Source organism: Glandiceps talaboti, chromosome 12 (genome assembly GCF_964340395.1).
Source record: "Glandiceps talaboti chromosome 12, keGlaTala1.1, whole genome shotgun sequence".
Taxonomy (NCBI): Eukaryota; Metazoa; Hemichordata; class Enteropneusta; family Spengelidae; genus Glandiceps; species Glandiceps talaboti.
Genome location: NC_135560.1, coordinates 6038358 through 6058620, shown reverse-complemented (window position 1 = coordinate 6058620; position 20263 = coordinate 6038358). Strand labels below are relative to the sequence as shown.

The 20263-nt window shown below is 35.2% G+C and overlaps 1 protein-coding gene across 15 annotated transcripts in view; it reads left to right on the top strand.

Annotated features, from left to right (window-relative positions):
• Positions 1–20263, top strand: part of LOC144443207 (semaphorin-1A-like) — a 94782-nt gene that overhangs the window by 68787 nt on the left and 5732 nt on the right. For 5 of the 15 annotated variants that reach the window (XM_078132603.1, XM_078132604.1, XM_078132605.1 and 2 more), the window contains 16 exons: positions 955–1096; positions 3743–4038; positions 4657–4744; positions 5165–5290; positions 6053–6141; positions 6444–6588; positions 7146–7203; positions 7686–7839; positions 8089–8293; positions 8617–8833; positions 9213–9287; positions 9550–9602; positions 10973–11020; positions 12971–13105; positions 14558–14746; positions 18535–18741. In XM_078132603.1, the coding sequence (XP_077988729.1) occupies positions 967–1096; positions 3743–4038; positions 4657–4744; positions 5165–5290; positions 6053–6141; positions 6444–6588; positions 7146–7203; positions 7686–7839; positions 8089–8293; positions 8617–8833; positions 9213–9287; positions 9550–9602; positions 10973–11020; positions 12971–13105; positions 14558–14746; positions 18535–18741 (2215 nt within the window). In that variant the 5' untranslated portion in view covers positions 955–966. Of the gene's footprint in view, positions 1–954; positions 1097–3742; positions 4039–4656; positions 4745–5164; positions 5291–6052; positions 6142–6443; positions 6589–7145; positions 7204–7685; positions 7840–8088; positions 8294–8616; positions 8834–9212; positions 9288–9549; positions 9603–10972; positions 11021–12970; positions 13106–14557; positions 14747–18534; positions 18742–19457; positions 19550–20263 lie in introns of all 15 variants that reach the window. The other 10 variants (XR_013481674.1, XM_078132610.1, XM_078132608.1 and 7 more) reach the window with 10 other exon arrangements.

Below are 20263 nucleotides of genomic sequence, written 5' to 3'. Positions count from 1 at the left end.
GGTATTATGATTACAAGCGACTGAAAAGAGCCGGCATTGATAATATTTAGTGTCTGGTGATTTACGCAAACGGTTCTTCTTTGCAACTCTTTTATCACTGTTGATGTAGAAATCAAACGAAAGGTCAATCATTGTCTTGTCAAGTCATAAAATATCACAGAAGACGTCATTAGAGAGGTGCTAGTACAGGTCACAACAAGTTGGTTTCCAATCTTCATAAATTCGTTCTTCTGTCGTGTCTGTCAACTTTCCTTCCACATGGAAATGATTGAAGACCATGTCAGCGTCTAGGAGTTCTTTTTGTATGTACCGGTCAGTGTGAATGCTGTATGTCAGTGTTTAGTAGTTCTTTCAGTATTTACCGGTCAGTGTGAATGTCGTATGCCAGTGTCTAGTAGTTCTTTCAGTATTCACCGATCAGTGTGTGTCATACAGTATGTCAGTGTCTAGTAGTTCTTTTTGTATGTACCGGTCAGTGTGTGTCATATGTCAGCATCTCTGTATGTACTGGTCAGTGTGAATTAATGTCTGTTTGTCAGAATAAATGTTGTGGAGGCTGACATTACATTTGCATGATTTGTATGTTTGTCCTAAGTCTGGTGGGAGGGGGGTTAACGTGTGTTATTATCTTTGGAGTATGACAGTTGAGATCTTTATCATATGCAAATACTTTGAAATTTGACAAGGATAAAACTTCTCAATGAATAATTTCACATAAGTTGATCATGTTAAGTATAGAATATCTACTTTGTTCCATTGCCATGTTGCTTGAAGTTTCTACCCAGTATAGTATTTCACCAGGCTGAAAAAAGTGACCTCCAGTAAACTGTGTCCGCAAATAATTTGTTGTCTGCTCCATACCTTGAAATATTAAATTTATTCAAAACTCTACACAAATTTTTCATTGATTTAAACAAAATGAATAATTATCTATTTTCATGTTTTATTTTGCAGAATATTACAAAGATGGCAAGAAACATATTATCACCAAGAACTTGTCATTTGCTGCTGTTTTGTTGTATTTTAGTAATTTTACATGTCACATGGGCACGCACATTCCCAAAAGACTCAGTACCCAAGGCAAAAACAGATATAAGTAAGTACCCCTCTTTTCTATGCTTTGTACCCTATTAAAAAATGGAATGATAGAATGTATGCCCTTGAGCTGTAAGTGAGAAAGAAGGTAAACAACATCTCACAAAAGTTTCACTGAACTTTTACAACCACAAAACATTACTTTGGTTTTAGCTTTCACTGGCTTTGTATGTGTTTTGTTTCATTTGTAACTTGTTTGAACGTTGACTATATGTGTGTTCTTACGGTGTTGGCTTTTACTGGGTTTAGTTTTCGTGTCCTGAAGAGTTTGAATTGTTAAAAAGTACGCTTGTGTAGGAGCTCAGAAACATGACCTGGTACTAGTAGTTGCTAACAAAGAATAGTAAAAATTGCTAGAAATTGAGATTTTTTTGTCAGGACAGAATATTGGTCAAGAAATGACTTTGCAGAAATATATTTTATCATCTTTGAAATTTGCGTAACAAGGGAAAGAGCGTAGGTGAGGTATGAACCCATTGTAGGTGCGAAACCAAGTTTCGACCCCGTGTCAAGGCAAATCCGGCCTAGCCCTAACTATCTTACACTATTTCACTTTCTTTGATATTGTTCAGTTGAAGTCGTTAACAAAAGATTGGTGGTTTGTAGTGAACCAGCCCTCTATAGTTAATGCAGCCTAAGAACCTGAACAAATGTGACTGTACAATGGCACTGACTGATTCTTTTGAAATAAAACAAGGTTTGGTAAAAAGACTTGCACAATAAAAATTAGAAATGTATGGGAGACCTACCTTTCACAAAATTAGATTACTAAAGATGAAAGACCTAGATTACATGAACTAAGGCATTTGAGAGAAAAAGTTGCATCATGAAAAAAACCAGTCGTACAATACTATAGAAGTGTCTCAAAAAGAAAGTAAAAGTATTTCAGTCCTTAGTAAGGCTTTCTGGTGTGGTTGATTCCAAAAATTGTTTACCGTGGTTATTTTTGGTGGCAGTATGACGTGTTTGATGGTTCCCAATTTATGGTTGGGTCTACTTTGTTTTCAAAATGAAAGTCTCATTAACTATTACAGTGTGAAAATCTATTGAAAATTGTTAAAATTAAAAGGAAATTAGAATTAACTGTCTCTTAAAATCTGCTACGTTCACGGTGAAGTTTAAGGTCATGATTTTGAATCATAAAAGTTTGTGTCCTCATCCCCAAAACATACTTAATGTGGTATAATCGATTTTAGTTGGAAAATAAAGTTGCGAATGACTTAGATTCATATTGTACAGTTTCTACAAATTGACAGTAGCTTTTTGATGATTTTTTCAACCATCATATTCCCATACTCAAAGCCTTGTAAATTGTACATCTAGTAGCATGTACACTTGTTAGTTGTGTATGTACATTGTGTGGACTATTGGTTAACTCTATCTAGACTATACCTATGTTGCCTTTCTGTGTTAACAACGACTGACAGTCAGTCAGCTGTTGCTAAACCATGTTTATGGTGCCTTTCTTCTTACTTTGGCTGACAAAGTTAGCTGTCGACTGCATGACTACATCTTTGGAGCCTTTCTGTTGTACTACAAAATGACAGACAGTTTTGGTCAGTGGGCTTTCTACTAGGCTACATGTATGGTGCTATTTATTCATTACTACAAACAGACACAGTTTGTCAGTTAACTGTCACCAGAGTACATCTTTGGTACGTCAAAATGCCTGGTACAGTCAGATAATTTTGGCTGGATTACTGGACTATGCATGTTCATTGTAGCATCCCTTGCTTCAATTCCCTGTTCACGGCCAGTTAACCATAGCCAGACTTCATAGTAAGGGTACGGTGTAATTTAGTTTACAAGTTAACACATGATTTGGTATTGATGTCAGACAAGACACATGCTAGAGGGCTTCTAGACCTTTTCACATCAGAGGAGTAGTGATGACGACAATCCTTTTTTTTCAAAACTGAACAGAGTCACTATGGGTCATACAAGTACACAAGTACTTTGTCCAAAATGTTCATAGCAAAACTTTCTAATAAATCGTCACTTCCTTTAGAACCATCTGATCTGTTTGAATGGATAACAGTTTGTTGAGAGAGGGGTTATCGGATGCAATTCGCAAATCTGAGAACTGATAATCTGAGCTAATAATTTTAACCATTGATAAGAATGTGAAAAAAAATGTGATTTTGGTTCATTTGTATGTCTGCAAAATGGGAAAGAAAAGTTGTCTTTGTTGAACTTGTAGTGTTAATAATAATAATAATAATAATAAACTTTATTTATACTGGATAGTTCTTTAAGTATATAAACACTTATCTCCCAAGAAGTCCAGTGAGGGCCATCCCTTATGGGTTCAGTGTTAATGTACATGTAGGAAGAAATCAGAGCACTCGGGGAAAACCTGTTTTGTTTGGTAGAGTCAAACTGAAAGACACACTTCTTACTTACAGCATGGTAAATTTAATCAAACCCTGCATGGGTTTTAACCCCAACCACAGTGGTAAGACTAAGAAGCAAGTGGTTTTAACCACTCGGCCACCGACAACCATGTTCCAAACCTTTTTTCAGTATTAAAATTTCTGTAAAACACAATACTTTCCTTGAGGGAATTATTTAGACAGTATTTATTTCTTGTGAATTTTGTCTGAATTTGACAACTTATTTAATAACTACCTGTATTTGTATTTTTCAGAAAATTCAAGCGTATATCTCAATGTTAATATTACCCTATCAAAACGAATTGGCGATGACTTCTATGTCGGCTCGGTCAACAAATTCCTTATTTTTGGCTTACAAGAAGATTTTCCTCTAAAACATAGTCAGTCTTGGGAACCAAATGAACAGTACATGGACTTTTGTACTGATGTTTTGAAAAAAGGCAATGAAGCTTGCCAAAACTATATCAGTGTTATTGAAGAAAATGACGTGAATCGAAAATTACTGGTTTGCGGTACAAATGCCAACAGACCAAGTTGTAGATACTATAATGTAAGTAATTCTCATTTTTTTTGCACCTCAGAAATAAAACTCTTTTACTTTTGCCATTTCTTTGGTCAAGAAAACTCCAGTCAATTTTGAGTTACAACCAAGGAAAAAAATTAATGGTCACCATACAAATTTTTGAAATAGAGGTAAACTTGTATCAAAATTAAGCCATTTTAGAATCCAATATGGCCACCAAATCCAATATGGCTGCTGAAAAGGATAAATTTCCTTGAAAAATACGATAGTGAACTCATGAAATTACTGTTTGTTTTTTAATAAAAAGGACCCGGAGAAATTTCAAAATGTGGCATGTATTTGTCAATTTGTAGAAAAATTGTATATCTTGTAATGTTATTAGAATAACTGACTTCTTATATAATGACTAGCATATTACAATGAATAAACTTTTAGCCATGTTTCTTTCAAAACATTGTGAAACATAGTGTTTGCCAGTTGTCTTATATTTCTATGTATATTTGTTTTAGGGTTCCATGTTTTTAGGTGTTTGTCACCTGTGTGGACTGTCTGAATAATGGCAAAGTTAAATAGATAAATGGATAAAATAAATAAAAGTCTCCAGCAAATAAGTTATTTGGTTGTACAATATTTCATAATTTTCAGGAATCAAGTTTTGCTAGGTATGATGACGTCAATGGTGTATATAAAGCCCCTTTTGCTGAAGGTCAACACAATCAAGCTATTTTTGCAAGTAAGTGTGTGAACTCTATTTCTCTTGAATACGTGATGTAGCAAGCGTAACTCCATTTTGAAGTATGTGAAATAGTAACACCATGGCTTGAAAGAACACTTTTGGTTTATGAACCATGAATCATGAATTTTAAACACATTTCTGATATTTATAGAGACTTGAATTGAATATAATATTTGGATGTCTGGAATTTTGAATTGAAAAAAACCATGAAAAAGTTCATTTTTGGAAGGTACATAAATAGAACAGGTATCGTAATACCATACAGGAAGAACTTGGGCATGATGCACAGAGTTGAAATTCGACCATTTATGACTGCAAATGACAAAAATAGAGTTTCATGATCATAACGGACAAATGTGACAAAGTACATTGTTCAAGAATTTACAAATACTGTGTTTGCTTTTTTCCCCACTTTAGATGGTAGTTTGTATGCAGGTACGGTGTCAGAAACAATGGGCAGTAAATCAGTTATTTCACGTAGCAGTGGCAGTGAGCTCCGAAGGGACCTCGTAACGGGAGATTCTGTCTCCAGATATCTCAATGGTATGCATATTTAACCTTTTTTTTGTGAAATTGTATTTGAAAGAAATGTTAATATGTTGCATTCAGGTCCTAGAAAGTCCGTGCAGTATGGCTCAAACAAATTATAGTTGAGGTCGTAGCTAGGTTGGCAAAATGCCAAAAAAAAGGGGAACAACCATATTGTGTCTCAAAACAGAATCAAAAACATGGGTACAGCTTTGTGCGTCGTTTAATGTTTATATAGACTTCACAGCAAATACAAGAAGCAAGATGGCTGAATAAAAATGGTTCAGGTATTGTTTTATGAAGATTCAAGAAACAAAAAATTTAACCCTGTGAAAAGTTCAACAATTATGGATTGTTTTACCTGTCAAACGGATAAAAATGTTATTAATCATTGAAAAATGTCATTATATTGTAAACCTTTTTATCACAAATAGATTAATTATTAATGTTTAGTTTCAGTTATAATAAGTATTGTTCTTTAGAATTTGAAAAAAAAAATGGAAATTCATGGATTAAGTCATTTTTGTCAAAAAGCTACCTTTTCTAAAAATGACTTACTGGCCATTGTGTTTAGTTCCTGAATGTCACTAAAATTTTGTCACAAGATCACAATACATTTTGTACAAAACCGTGAGATATTTCCTGTAAAGTTTAAACAAAACATTGACAATGAATAGACATCCTGTCAGTTCATGTTATTTATAGTATGTAAAAATTGATATGACAGGGTGAAGTCGTACGATAAAAAAAAATTTAATTTCGTTTTCATTTTTGCAGATCCCGATTTTATATCTACGTTCTACATTGGAGAGAAAGTATTTTTCTTCCTGAGAGAAACAGCTATGGAATACAATAATTGTGGACAGGTATTATTAATTAGCAGAATATTTTTGGACTTTAAAGAGATATTTTGAGCAACGATTATGTCTGCTCATCATGTAGTGTTAGTGGCCTGTCTTTTAGACTGTTTCAATTAATTTGTATTGCCCACAATATCGCTATATATGAACATTGGACCCTTAACTTCAGGATGTTTGTTGAGAGATCCTGCTGTTATTTAAAGTAATAAGTGGTCTATACCATGTTTTCAGCTAGGGGGGTTGAAGATGTAAAAAGAGGGGCTAAAACTTACCATAATTTCTGAGTGTGTTATTTGTCTTCTTTCCAGACTCGCTATTCCAGAGTTGCTAGAGTGTGTACCAACGACAAAGGTGGCAGTAATCATGTGTTGGAGAATATTTGGACAACATTCCTCAAAGCCAGGATGGTGTGTTCCATTCCAGGAGATTTTCCATTCCACTTTAATGAAATCCGTAAGTTCTATTTAGAGCTGCTTTCCCAGTACTCCCCTCCCCTCTGTTCACAGTTACTCCCCCTAGGATATTTTTGTATTTAATTTCAAACAATGTCACTCATAAAGTCAAAACAATTGATGAATGGATGCATATGAAAATGTAATTGTTTTGGAATTAGTCAATGATACATAGGAAGTCTTTTTATCATGTTTCCGTATGATATCTATCCTAAGGGAAATAGAGTTACATCCAATATTAAGGATAACCTTTGTTTATACATGTACTTCATGATGTTGTACTTTGTTGAATTTAGGCGTTAGTACACATTAATTATATCATAGATACTACATGTATGTGTTGTTAGGTCTGAAATAATGTGGAAATTTTTTTTCTAAAAAAAAAATTTTGTTGTAAGTTCATAGAACACCATATATAAAGGCAATACCACAAAATGTAATGAAAAATGTAAAATTGTGGAATGACTCTCCAGAACCCAAAGTTTATGAACATGCTTTTATTTCTTTCCCCTTTCATTATCAAGAAATGACATATTTTCTCTCTATTTGTATCTGCAGAAGACACATTCAAAGACAAAAGTGGAGATGTTTTCTACGGTGTGTTCACAACACCTGAGTAAGTATCTTAACTATTAAACTGAAACCATAGATTTCTGATGGCATTTTAAAAACACCGGAATTTTGCAAGATGAATTTTTACAGTGACAATACAAATCAATAAATGAACTTTGTCATTGTTGAATGCAAAACCAGTGTCGATGTCATCTGGCCATATCTCTTGTGATACATACAGACAGACAGGCATGCATGGATGCATGCTTGCACACACACACACACACACACACACACACACACACACACATAAATACATATATATATATATATATATATATATATATATATATATATATATATATATATATATATATATATATATATATATATATATATATATATATATATATATATATATCATCTGATGAATGTGAAATCAAATTTCTTTTAGAATGTAAACATTGTCAAAGTTGGTGAAGAAAATATTTTGAGCTTATGTGATGGGCTGAGATTCACTCACTTCTCTCTTTTCTCTGTACACAGCAACTCCATCCCAGGCTCTGCTATTTGTAAGTACGATTTAGCGACAATAAATCGCATATTTGATGAAGATGGTCAATTCAAAGAACAGGAAACAGCGCAGCATGCATGGTTGCCAGTATCAGAGAGTGAAGTACCAGAACCAAGACCCGGATCTGTAAGTCTGTCCCCTCCTATAATATTCATCTCCATTGAGAGAATGCTGAAATGCTAGACTTTCATGATTTATATGTTAATCCATTTTAGTCATGCAAATTTGTCTGGTTTACTACAGCTGCATTGTGTCAATATCAACAAAGAAATATGAATTGTGCTCCACCACCCCCCCCCCCCCCCCCCCCAACCAAAATACACTCAAGCAATTTCCTTGTTGAAATCTAATGTCTTCCTAAATTTCATATTACAGTGTGTTGAGGATTCCACAAGTCTTAGCAACAATGTCTTGCTGTTTGTGAAAGACCATACCTTGATGCATGATGATGTCGAACCGAAGGAAGATCAAGGACCTCTCTTTACAATAACACGTGAAGATTACAGATTTACACAAATTGTAGTCGACAAGGTAACAGCTAAAGGAGGGCAAAACTATGATGTCATGTTTATCGGAACAGGTATGTGAAAATATGTTGGAAATTTGAGCAGATTTTAGTCAGCAGATTGTCTATATTTAACTTGACGTAGGAGAGCCTTCTGTTTGAAGTGGATTGAATCAGTTTATCAGGTGTATACCAGTCCTTGATTCAGTGCCTGCAGAACTAGTTTGAGCCTGTTTCATCTGGTCTAAACAAGTTTGGTGAATTTTCAGTTTCTGTTGAGAACTGGTTTGATCCAGTTTCACCTAGAATGAACCAGTTAAAATAACTGATAACAAAGTAATAGCCAAACAGCAAAATCTTTCCACTAAGTTCTTCTTGTCTCTCCTGTCATATTGTAGATGTCGGCAAGATTTTGAAAGTGGTATTATTGAAAGGTGAAGACGATAAAATCTCTGGCAATCTTGTCGATGAAATAACACTTGGAGACCCAGAAAAACCAGAACCAGTGGTCAGCATGGAGCTGATAGATAAAAATAGAAATAAATATATCATTGTTAGTACCCCAACCAGGATTATCCGTGTGAATGTACAGTATTGCGACAAACTAAGCCAATGGTGAGTAATAATAGATTCATCGTCTCATGAAGCCAGAATGTTTTATTCTGAAACCTGTACATCCCTTTAAATATTGTTTTGGTCCAGATATTTATTCTATGAAGGAACAGTTTGTTTAATTCAAAAACAGAGTGATCAGATTTGAGAGGATGTAGATTTTCCTTGTTTTTATTTTTCCGGTTTGGGATGGTGCAGCAAATTGTTGTCGAGGCAACACTGATGTTCTGAAACTTGTACATCCTTTCAAATTTGGTTTGGTTCAGGCACTGTATGGGGAACTGTTCATTCCATTGACAGTGTGATGAGCTAAGGGAGGATGAATTGTTGTCATACCATTACACTTTCAACTCACATTGAATTTTTTTATTTCCTCTTTCAGTGCTTGTATGCAGGATCCATACTGTGGATGGGCTGCACAAGATGGCGACTCCGGAAACTGTGAAGTCTATGATATGTAAGTAAACCACATTTTGTTTCTAGAGTTTTTGATTTCTTTGATATTTCTCTAACCATTTTGGTAGTAGAAGATTGGTAAAAAAGAATATGCCTTCAAGGAGATATTAAGTAATACATGGAGTTATAAACAAGATTTCCAGATGGTCTTCCGGTTATAGTGAATCAAAAATCTGGTTCAGGAATTTTGTAATTTATATAAAAAAAATTATGGAGTATTTGTTTTAAAATGACAAGTAACGAGTGATGCATTTGTGTTACAGAAACAATGTGGAGTCTCAACAGAATGTACAAGATGTGAAAGAATGCAAAGAAGGTAAGTTGTAACTAAGGTGGCAATCAGACTGACAGATTTGAAATTTTTTGCTCTTTTTTTTTCAAAGCTGTGGCTACAAATATTGATATATGAAATGGTCTGCAACAAAAACTGTCCAAGAAGTCATCACCATGGCAACCATCAGGTAGTGAAGTCATGGAAGTTGACCTGTATTTGGATCCCCTATATTTCACCATTTTTAATGCTTTCTCAGTATTTTGATGATCTTTCTTATTTTTACAGCTGTACCGAACACTTGTCAGCGGTGTAATATTTTAGATGTAAAATTATTTCTATCCTGGGTTACATTGGTAATAATGGCAACCCAGTGCATTTTGATTGCTATGATAATGTATGTGTGAAATATGAATGTCAGTTATTTCAAATCATATCAGGTCTATGTCAGCACTAAGTAATTGTGTTTGTCTCTAAGTTTCTGGGTGTTATAGTAGGCATATATAATAAACATATTATCTCTCCATGGCGGACAAAGCTGTATACCTCTAACCTCCATGGTGGACATATGTTGTGTGTGTGTGTCTGCTGTGTGTGTGTGTGTGTGTGTGTGTGTGTGTGTGTGTGTGTGTGTGTGTGTGTGTGTGTGTGTGTGTGTGTCTGCTGTGTGTGTGTGTGTGTGTGTGTGTGTGTGTGTGTGTGTGTGTGTGTCTGCTGTGTGTGTGCATTCCATGGTGGACATATGTTGCTGTGTGTGTGTGTGTGTGTGTGTGTGTGTGTGTGTCTGCTGTGTGTGTGTGTCTGCTGTGTGTGTGTGTGTGTGTGTGTGTGTGTGTGTGTGTGTCTGCTGTGTGTGTGCATTCCATGGTGGACATGTTGCTGTGTGTGTGTGTGTGTGTGTGTGTGTGTGTGTGTGTGTGTGTGTGTGTGTGTGTGTGTGTGTGTGTGTGTGTGTGTGTGTGTGTGTGTGTGTGCTGTGTGCTGTGTGTTTGCCCTCCATGGTGGACATATATAGCCATGTGACAGTGTGTATATGCCCTGAATGGTGGACACAAGCTGTGTGTGTCTGCCCTCCATGGTGAATGTATAGCAGTGTGTCTGCCATCCAAACTAGACACACAGCTCTGTGTGTGTGTGTGTCATCCATGGTGGACACAGCTGAGTGTGTATGTTGTTCCTATGTTGGGACTCAAGAGCTGATACAGCAGATACTACGGTACTAGAAACAGTAAGCAATAAGCAAACAAGTACATAAAATTGAAGGCATATCTGGAATCCTGTGTCCTCCGATTAACCAATTTCTTTCCGTTTTTCTTTTCATTTCTTTTACTTTTCTTCCATTATGATTTCACATCCACTTTGTTCACCATATAAACCATGTACCACGTCACCGCTGCTCTCATCCTGGTACCTAGCAGTTACACCAACACCAACAACATGTGAATGCCCGGACCCCTCAACTGGTTAGTGCCCCGCCGCTTTGTTTTCTGTGATTTTGTTGGTTTTTTTTTTTGTGTTCTGCCATTTTCATTCTTTGTCCTACAGTTCTATGTTTTGCAGCATGCCAGCCATACATACAGCATGTAGTCTTGCCATAGTTCAGACACTGGACATTTTACTTATTTTTTTTGGCGATTTTGTTTTCTTATGATTTTTTGACTCATAATGTTTCCTGTGCAGTGCAGTGCAGTGTTTATAGAACTGCCTGATGTATTGCTCCTTGTTACAAAAAGCCGTTTCATAACACACATAGAGAAATAAGTTTGCAGTACAGTACTAGATATTACATGTAAGAAGTCACTGTAATGCTGACGATTGGCGTTGAACTACGTAACAGTAAGTTTTGTGTATTTTGGTGCTGAAATAATGGCGTGGTTTTTACATGGTGTGTAGATGGCTGACATATTTTTAAGTATTATGTATCTTGAATTTCATTATTGTTATGACATGTTTAAAGAAACGCTAAAATATTGCAAGCAGAGCGAAAACATATTTTTTATGGTGATTATATTGATAACTGACGTTTTATATTATATTCAGAAAATATGGCTGGTTAAAGTAACTAAACATCCCCCAAAAATAATACTGGTTGATGTATTTAACAATTGCTAGTAAATTATGAACGCATGGGAAGCAAAATTTAAAGCGATACTTACATAATAATGTTAACAAACAAATATGACATGACATACCTTCTTCACATGTGTGTCCAATATATTTGATACTTTTTAACTCTTGTATAAACACAGACATACAGGTGCATACATAGAAAGATATACATTAGTCGAAATAGTAACACACACACACACACACACACACACACACACACACACACACACAAACTATTCTGTATCAGTCTAACCTGTCCCCTTGCCATCAAAGGATGACTTGCAGCATGGTGCAATCTGATTGGTGCACAAAACCTTGACTTGAAGGAAATTTTCTGTAAGCACCAGTCAGCAAATGGCTTACATTTGAACCTGGCTGAAGCCAACAAATGCTGTAGTCTGCTGCAAGTCTCCTTGGTTGTGATACAAAGCTAACGCTAACCAGTAACTTGTTCTATGTGTGCTTTTACTGTGGTTTGTTGATTAATACCTCCACTAATTCCAACAAATTTCAATAATTATAAGAGTTTCTTATCTTGTTATACTTCTGGCATTTAGAAGTCTGCCTGCTTTTCTTCTTAAGGTTTCAGGTGGTTGATGTGACCATGGGTTGGAAAAAGGCCACAAAATCTCCTCAGTCTTGAGCTCTAAACTTTCTTTGACTTTTAGAATCTGATAGTAATAAAGGCACTCCCCTGTTTTGCCGTCATGCACATTTCAGTCAGTAATGACATCTATCATTGTTATCACCTCAGTCTTCAAACTGAATCTATTTTTTGTGTGTGTCAACTACCTTCCTCTATCAACAGTTTGTCTGTCAGTAATATGGTGTCAGCCTTTGCTTTGAAACACTTTTTTGTGTGTGTCATCTTGTGTTTTCTATGAACAGTGTTTCTGTCGTCACAAGGGTGTCAACATTGAAGCTCTGTTTTTTTGTCCACTTACCTTGTTTGTCCACTTCTGTCATTTTTGCTTTTCTTCATTGCATGAAACCCCTTCCAGTTCTAACTTCCAGCCCTTTCACTGCTGTTTACCAGTTCATTAAAAATGAACAATTGTTTGCATGTTGCTGCCAAATCGTAGAAAAAAAAACTTAACTTTTTATTATAAAATTTTTGATTGCAGAGTAAAATATTTTTGAAAATTTTATTTTGCAATGAAAGAAGAAATTTTATGAAAATGTTTTGATACATTTTTTTTGTAATATTTTGTGGGAAACAGTAGTGAAAGGGTGTTAAGAATCCTTCCTCTGGTTTTCCTTGTCTAACTTTTCCATCTCCTTTTTCTGTTTACTTCTTCAAACAGAAGCTTCCTCCCAAACCACTCTCAAACCTTCACTGCATGTAATGTTGTTATTCGTAATTATTTTCATCATCATAACAGAGATTGTACCATCTACTAGTGAATCTTTGAATACAACGGTTGGTGATTTAACTACAGGTAGTTCATGTTGTCAACATCTTTCACTGTCATTATTTTTGGCCTGTCTTACATGGGTGCAAGGTTCAAACGGTTTCTAAAAACTAGCTAACTCTGTAATAACCAGTCTGTTTTTTTTTTTTCAAACCCTTCCACCCCTGTGTTATGGTTTAACCCCATTGTTTTCAATGGTAAGGCTGGACCCATAAACAGGGAAAACAGGGGTGTTAAGGTAGCATACTTACATATTGTAGACTTCTTGTAGCTCTGGCAAATTTCCTGTTCTCAACTGAATATAAGGAAACTGAACCTTCTAACTTACTCTAATAATATGCAGGGGGACAAGTTTACATAAAAAGTACTGACCCAATCGTGCTCTTTAACTTTTAACGACACTTCATGTTTTTTGACAGAAGTGTATTAGCTTCAAGCTATCAAATGCACATACTAACTTAGAAATCTACCAATTATTTGTAACGTAGTTTAGCAAGTGTATACTGTGACAGAAGTAAAAGTAAATTTTTTCATCAGAAAAATTGAAAAAAAATTGGTGTACTAATGACGAGAAAAGCAGATATTGCAGTGCTTTCAAGGTAGTTATTAGTATAACTGTAAACACTTGGTTTCTTTTTTAAGACTTGGAAGTAAAAATTGAAAGATTATGAGCCAGTTAGAGATAAATAGTTGCACTGATTATTAATATAGGGTAAAAACACGATAAAAGAATTTTTTTTTTAGAAAGACACCCAGCATTTCATGATTATCACACGCTTATCATGCCACAAATCTAACCCAAATATGCAATGTTTGAGAAGGCCAAGTGTATGTGTTCAAGTTTCGATTTTTACACATTTCTCAAAGTGAGGGAATTTTTTTCGTAACTGGGGTAACTTTCAATAGTATGTATATTATACTCACAGAGTAGGAGACACAGTTTTACTCTAAAATTGGTTTTCTGCTGAAAGTGACAATTATAATTTTTTGTTTGAACTAAATTGCAGTTTGATACTGTAGCTGTGACGATAGTCAATCTGATTAAAATCTGATTTTGTGCCAGATATTGGCATCAGGTGCTCACAGAACAAAAAAAAAAGAACAAAGTAGGAAGTAAATGAAGAAATGGTACCAAGTTCACTACATCAGATTTTAAACAAATTGTGATGATAGTGTGGTAAAATGCAGGCTGCGTTTGTTGATGTAATGTAGAAACTGTGTATAGTACTGTATATGAAAGTTGTCCTACAGACACTTACCCAGATTGTGTAAAAATCGATTTTTTTCCAAGCAGACACATGCATATTCTGTCCTACTTGAAACATTGTGTATTCACAGCATGCCACGGGAGTGTACTTAAAAAAAAAAAAAGTGTGAGAATTTTTTTGTGAAAGTTGTAGTAACAACACTATCCACCTCTTTTCTTTTCTCTCTCTTCTTGAAAAAAAAAATGGTGATTTTTTTGTATCACAACAATAGTCCTGCCAGCAACCCGGGTCACAGCTCCCAAGTCTGAAGATCCAAATTCATCAAATGTGCCTGTACAATCCCCTAAACACAATGATGACATTACACATTATTCCGTATCAGCTCACTCTCCTACAGACATCCACTTGCCTACTTCAAGGAAGGAAGTTACCACTGAGAAATCTAATGTAATACAGCCTGGTAAGGCCCATATTACGTTTTTACAATGGCGGCAACAATTTTTTATTTGTTATAGTGAAGAATTACTAGCATGCAATTTCTACTACAGAAAAAAAAAGTATTCTAATAATTTACTGCAAGTGTATTAATCGGGTAAACCTAGATTGACTGCAAGTGTATTAATCGGGTAAACCTAGATTGATTGCAAGTGTATTAATCGGGTAAACCTAGATTTATTGCAAGTTTATTAATCAGGTGACCCTAGATTTTAATTTTTTTGTTTGGTAATTTTTTTTTTTTTGGCAAACTTAAACTATAGTGGTGATATTATGGTTTTGTGACTAATAATCCCTGGCTATATTAACCCTTAATGAGTGGTATTCAGAGAGAACTAAAGTGTAATGCATACATTTCTGCTTTGAACTACAGTATTTTTGATTTTATGATTTGAGAGGGGGTTAAGTGTCATCAATTACACCGTCAAGTAGCGATTGACGATGTTGAACATTTCTTGGGTATTTCAAAAGTAACACCCCACCCCCCCCCCTCCCCCCCCCCCCAAAAAAAAAAAAAAAAAAAAAAAAAATTGAAAAAAAAAAAAATGAAAACCCTTCAGGTACAAAAAAACCCCCAAAAAGCAGAAATGTATGTGTTACAGGTATGCCTGTATGCTTGCTTCAAAACTTTATAGTATTAATTCAGTGATTACAAACAAAATTAAATGATGGAAAAAAGGAAAGTAATAACACTGTAAAACGACTGACTGAATATTTCAAATGAGGATGGTTTTGGGTATGCTAATAAAAATGATAAATTATTACTAAACGCCTGCTGACAAATTTTCAAATTATAATTAAAAAAGTATTAATCAGTAATCCTAGATTGGTGTTGTCATAGAGTAAAACTGTGCATGTATTGCAGCTTACAGCATGGCATTTGAATACTATATTCGCACTTGATGTGTTAAAAGGGTGTAATTTTGCGCATGAAATTTAGCCTGTGAGTTATCGGTGTATTTGTTGTTGCGAAGTATCATGGGTATATATGTGTCACGAGTACAACGTTGTTTGTTGTGAAGTGAGGTTTCATGTTTCTGGAGTCCGTGTTACAAATAGTTCGATGGTTGTGACCGCGATTCATTCATTCATACACAGTGGTGAAGGGAGAAATAGCCAAAAAAAAAAAATGTCTACTGAAAATGAAATGGTTTCTGTCTGTGAAAGTCTTATCGATGTCAGTCATTGAAATCATTGAAAATAAGGCATGAACTGTGTGTTCACCATTTCCATACCAGCCTACAATGTTATACAAACATATCCATCTGCATGTGGTCTAGTTCCTTTCCATGTCTTATATCTATCACCTTTGCACTGTAGTCATAACAAAACCCAAATCACCCCTCTGTTTACATAAACTCACCCCCCTCCCAGTATTGTAAATTTTGCATGATAAAGTCTTTTTTTTCAACGGTAGTCTCCAGCATATAACCATATCTGCAGAAAATATTCATTCATCCACTTTATGATGTTTTGCCGCCATTGTTAAAAACCATGGGCCCACTGCAGCCATTATTGGGCATCCTCTATTAATACCATATTGCACTGTTCTGAGCAAGTTATCACTCATTTCCCACAATGCATTGGTATAAATAGAGCATGCTCAGTAAGTTTCAGTCTAACTAACAGTTGCTTCGTCTTCCCTTATAACATTCTCACCTAAATTTCAACCATCTTTGGTGTTATAACAGAAGACAGGTAACTGTAAGTTACAGAGTTGTAGGGCTGTGCACATGTTAATACTTGTTTTGTTCAAATCTTCTCCTTTAATGTGACCTTTTCTTAACCCTTGACCTTTGACCTTATTTCTAACTTTTTTTGTCTTTCTCGTTTTCAGTAGCTTTCTCGATACTGACTGAATATTTCTTGATTCTGTTCCTGTGTCTTAGGGTCATCAGAAATCTCTCTTTCGAGGGGTAAAAAAAAAGACTAGCAACAACAAAATGTGTGTGAAACAAAAATGTAACATCCAAAGACGTTATCCAAAAAATGAATATCACATGTATTCTACAAAAAATCAGAAAATTAGCTGCTCAGTCTATGTACTGATAGTGTACAAATTTTGGAAAATTTTTGAATTTTTTCACACATTTCACCCGACAAGTAAGTCGGTAGTGATAACAATGTTCCAACCCGTTTACTGAAAAGTTAGTCGGTATAATTGAGACAATGAAAATGAAAATTCAGTAAAATCTGGTAACTACAGTTATGCTTTTAGCAAATTCTGTACTCGGGACAATAAAGAACTTTCGTAAAAGAGGTGCGACAGTTGGAACATTGACGGAGAAACCATGAGTATTGCTTTGAATTATTGAATATAATTAACTAGATGTCTTCACTTCTTCCAACTTCCTGTGTATTCTTTTACCTATTTTCTGCATGTCTCACATTTTCCATGCTAGAATAGCTCCTGTAAATACCTTCCTGTCAACAACCTAGTGGCCTTGAAAAGTTTTTCAAATTCAAATTATTGTCTGGAACAAATGACCCTTGTTTTACATCCGATGACCTCGTAAATCTCATGGGACTCATTTACATAAAATGATGAATTTGTGGCTGGTGTCATTTTGTATCTCATTTCTTTTATCTTGTTCATGCTATGATGTAAGGTTTTAAACTCTTAAAATAGTACTCAAAAGTTGTAATTGTTAATGTCGTACGACAGTGTCCCACGTAGTCTAGTTTGAGGAGTGGGAGAAGGGATTTTAGTTTTCGTTTTTCTCTTGTCTGCTGTGTTTTTTGTTTGATAGTGATGTACTGGTAATAACTGTCATCTTCACAGCCTGTCTTTCATGCAAAGTTGTAGTTGTATCAGGTGATTGATATCAACCAATCACAACTATACTTATGTCAATAGGATGAGTGACATCAGCCAATCACTGTCATACTTACATCACATCCATATAAGGTGATTGATATCAGCCAATCACTTCCATACTTACAACACATCAGTAGAGTGATTGATGTTAGCCAATCACTGTCATGCTTACAACACATCAGTAGAGTGATTGTTGTTAGCCAATCACTGTCATGCTTACAACACATCAGTAGACTGATTGATGTTAGCCAATCATGGTCATGCTTACATCACATCATTAAGGTGATTCAAGTCAGCCAATCAATGTCATGAGTACACCGTAGCGTGTAGAACACATCGTCACAGTAGCACACAGTTCATGTCAACACACCACACATTCATATATACCAGTAATATTTTGTAACATCATTTTCTCTCTTTCTCACTGTTGTTGAATATTAATATAGTTTCAATGGTGCAGCACATGACCGTGTTGACATGATTTAGAGCACAAAGGGACCAAAAAAGATCACCGAGATGATACCCCCCCAAAAAAAAATTGAGCCATATACATATGTGGCTTTTTGTACAGACTACTATGAATAGTCCAAATCAAATGGCTTGTAGACTGTAAGAAACGCCATGTGGCTCTGCCCTCACCGGTCTGCTCTGAAAGGGGTTTACCGATGTGTGAGGGCGCCCCGTCGTTGCGTACCTTACAGACTAAATGATACTCTATTCTATCACTACATACTATTATGCATGTTTGCCTTAAAAATTGGGGTTTCATCGAAGAGTGTAATTATTTTTGGGGTAAAGGTTAATATGGTAATGATATTATGAGAACTGTTGCATTGGTGAAACGGTTGTGATTGTGATAATTGTGTGTGCTAAGCTCACGTTATGTTTTTGTGGTGTGATTTTATTCAAAACAATAACTTTTTTTGCCTCTACAGTCATGCCAGAAACAAGTAAAGTTGTTGGAACGAATGATAACTGTCAAAGCCTGACTATAATCACCATCTGCGGTTGGGGCCTCCTTGCTGTCCTCGGCGTCGTTCTTATCGTTTATTTCCTGCGTCGTAGAACCAAAAATTCACACTGTTACTGTGCCTGTTTCAAGAGCCGTAAAATGGAAGTAAGCACAAGACAACCAGAACAAGGTAAAGATGTGCACTTTGATTATTACTAACATGTAGTGTATGTTTTGCTCTTTGTCTTTCATAAGAGTGGAAATTTCTATCGTGCAGAGTCACAGCATGTTACTTCTCATTTTTTCGTATACTTATTTACATTAAACCCCTCCAATTTACTGAAAAAATTCTCCTCATAATAATACCATTTTTGTGTCTCACCTCACAATACCATTGAAAATATGTTGCACACTAGCTAAAATCAGAAATCATATCAAGAAATAACACAAAAAGTAACACACAAGTCACTTTTTCAATGTCATTTTATCAACCTGTTTTTTTCATTTTTGTGTCTCACCTCACAATACCATTCAAAGTATGTTGTTATACACTGCAAAATCAGAAGCCTTTTCAAGGAATAACAAAAAAAAAGTAATTTTTAATATCATTTCTACAACTTTTTTTGTCATTTTTGTGTTACACTTCACATACTGTTTGAATTATCTTGCACAAAAAGCTAAAATCAAAAACCATATCAAGGAATAGCAAAAAAAAAAAAAAAAAAAAAAAAAAAATTACTAAAAACACAACAAACAAACAAACAAACCAAATTTTTTTCAATGTCATTTACTCTACCTTTTTCATTTTTTTCACTCTGATGGATATCCGTGTGGTAGGACGTGTACTGAGCATAATGCTACCAGTAAATACTTGAGAACAGTTGTTTTTATTTCATTATCACTTAGGGTTGAAAAATAGCACGTACATGTGACATTGGTTATTCATGGATCTTTCAAAGATTCTCTTCTCTGTCTTCCCAACGTCAGCATCTGTCAAGGTACTAGGGCTTGTTATTGTCTTTGTCTTTGTGTTTCCTCATTTTTACTCCTTGTAGACAGTACTAGTTGTAATTCTACTTATAACCATCTAACATTTCGTTTCTAGCATGTAACATTCTCAATATCCACCATATTGCTTGCCTGTCCATCACATAATATTCATACCCATCAGGCTTTGCAGTGGTGTTGTTCTGGCTTGTAGCATTTTCTTTGCTGTATTCTGTTTTCTTATTAAATGTGACCGTTCCAACACCAGTCTGCTGTGACTGCTAGCTGTAGATGTGTCTAGATGAAGTTGCACTACCACAGACCACAGGTTCTTTCGTCTTTTTTTTTGAATTTTTTGAATTTTTCAAGCATCATTTTCAAACCATTTAAAATTTAAAAAAAACCTGCAGGAATGTTGATGTAAAAAGTTGGTCGGAACAGATACGCAATATGCATGCACCATTTAAAATCAAGATATTGGCACTGATAGGGAAACTCAATTTGCATTTTTGGGGTGGAGGTTCCAAATGTAGTTAAAGTTTACCTGTACGTGAGTTTTGCCTGAACAAACTTTTTGAGTAAATACTGTAAGCAACAATAAAGTAATAAGCACAAGAACATTTGACATGCGGAAAGTTGATAAATTTTTCGTAAAGATTGCAATTATGTTTGTACAAAAGTAATGCACCGTGACAGTTATGAAATGTTGGGCATGTGCAATGTTG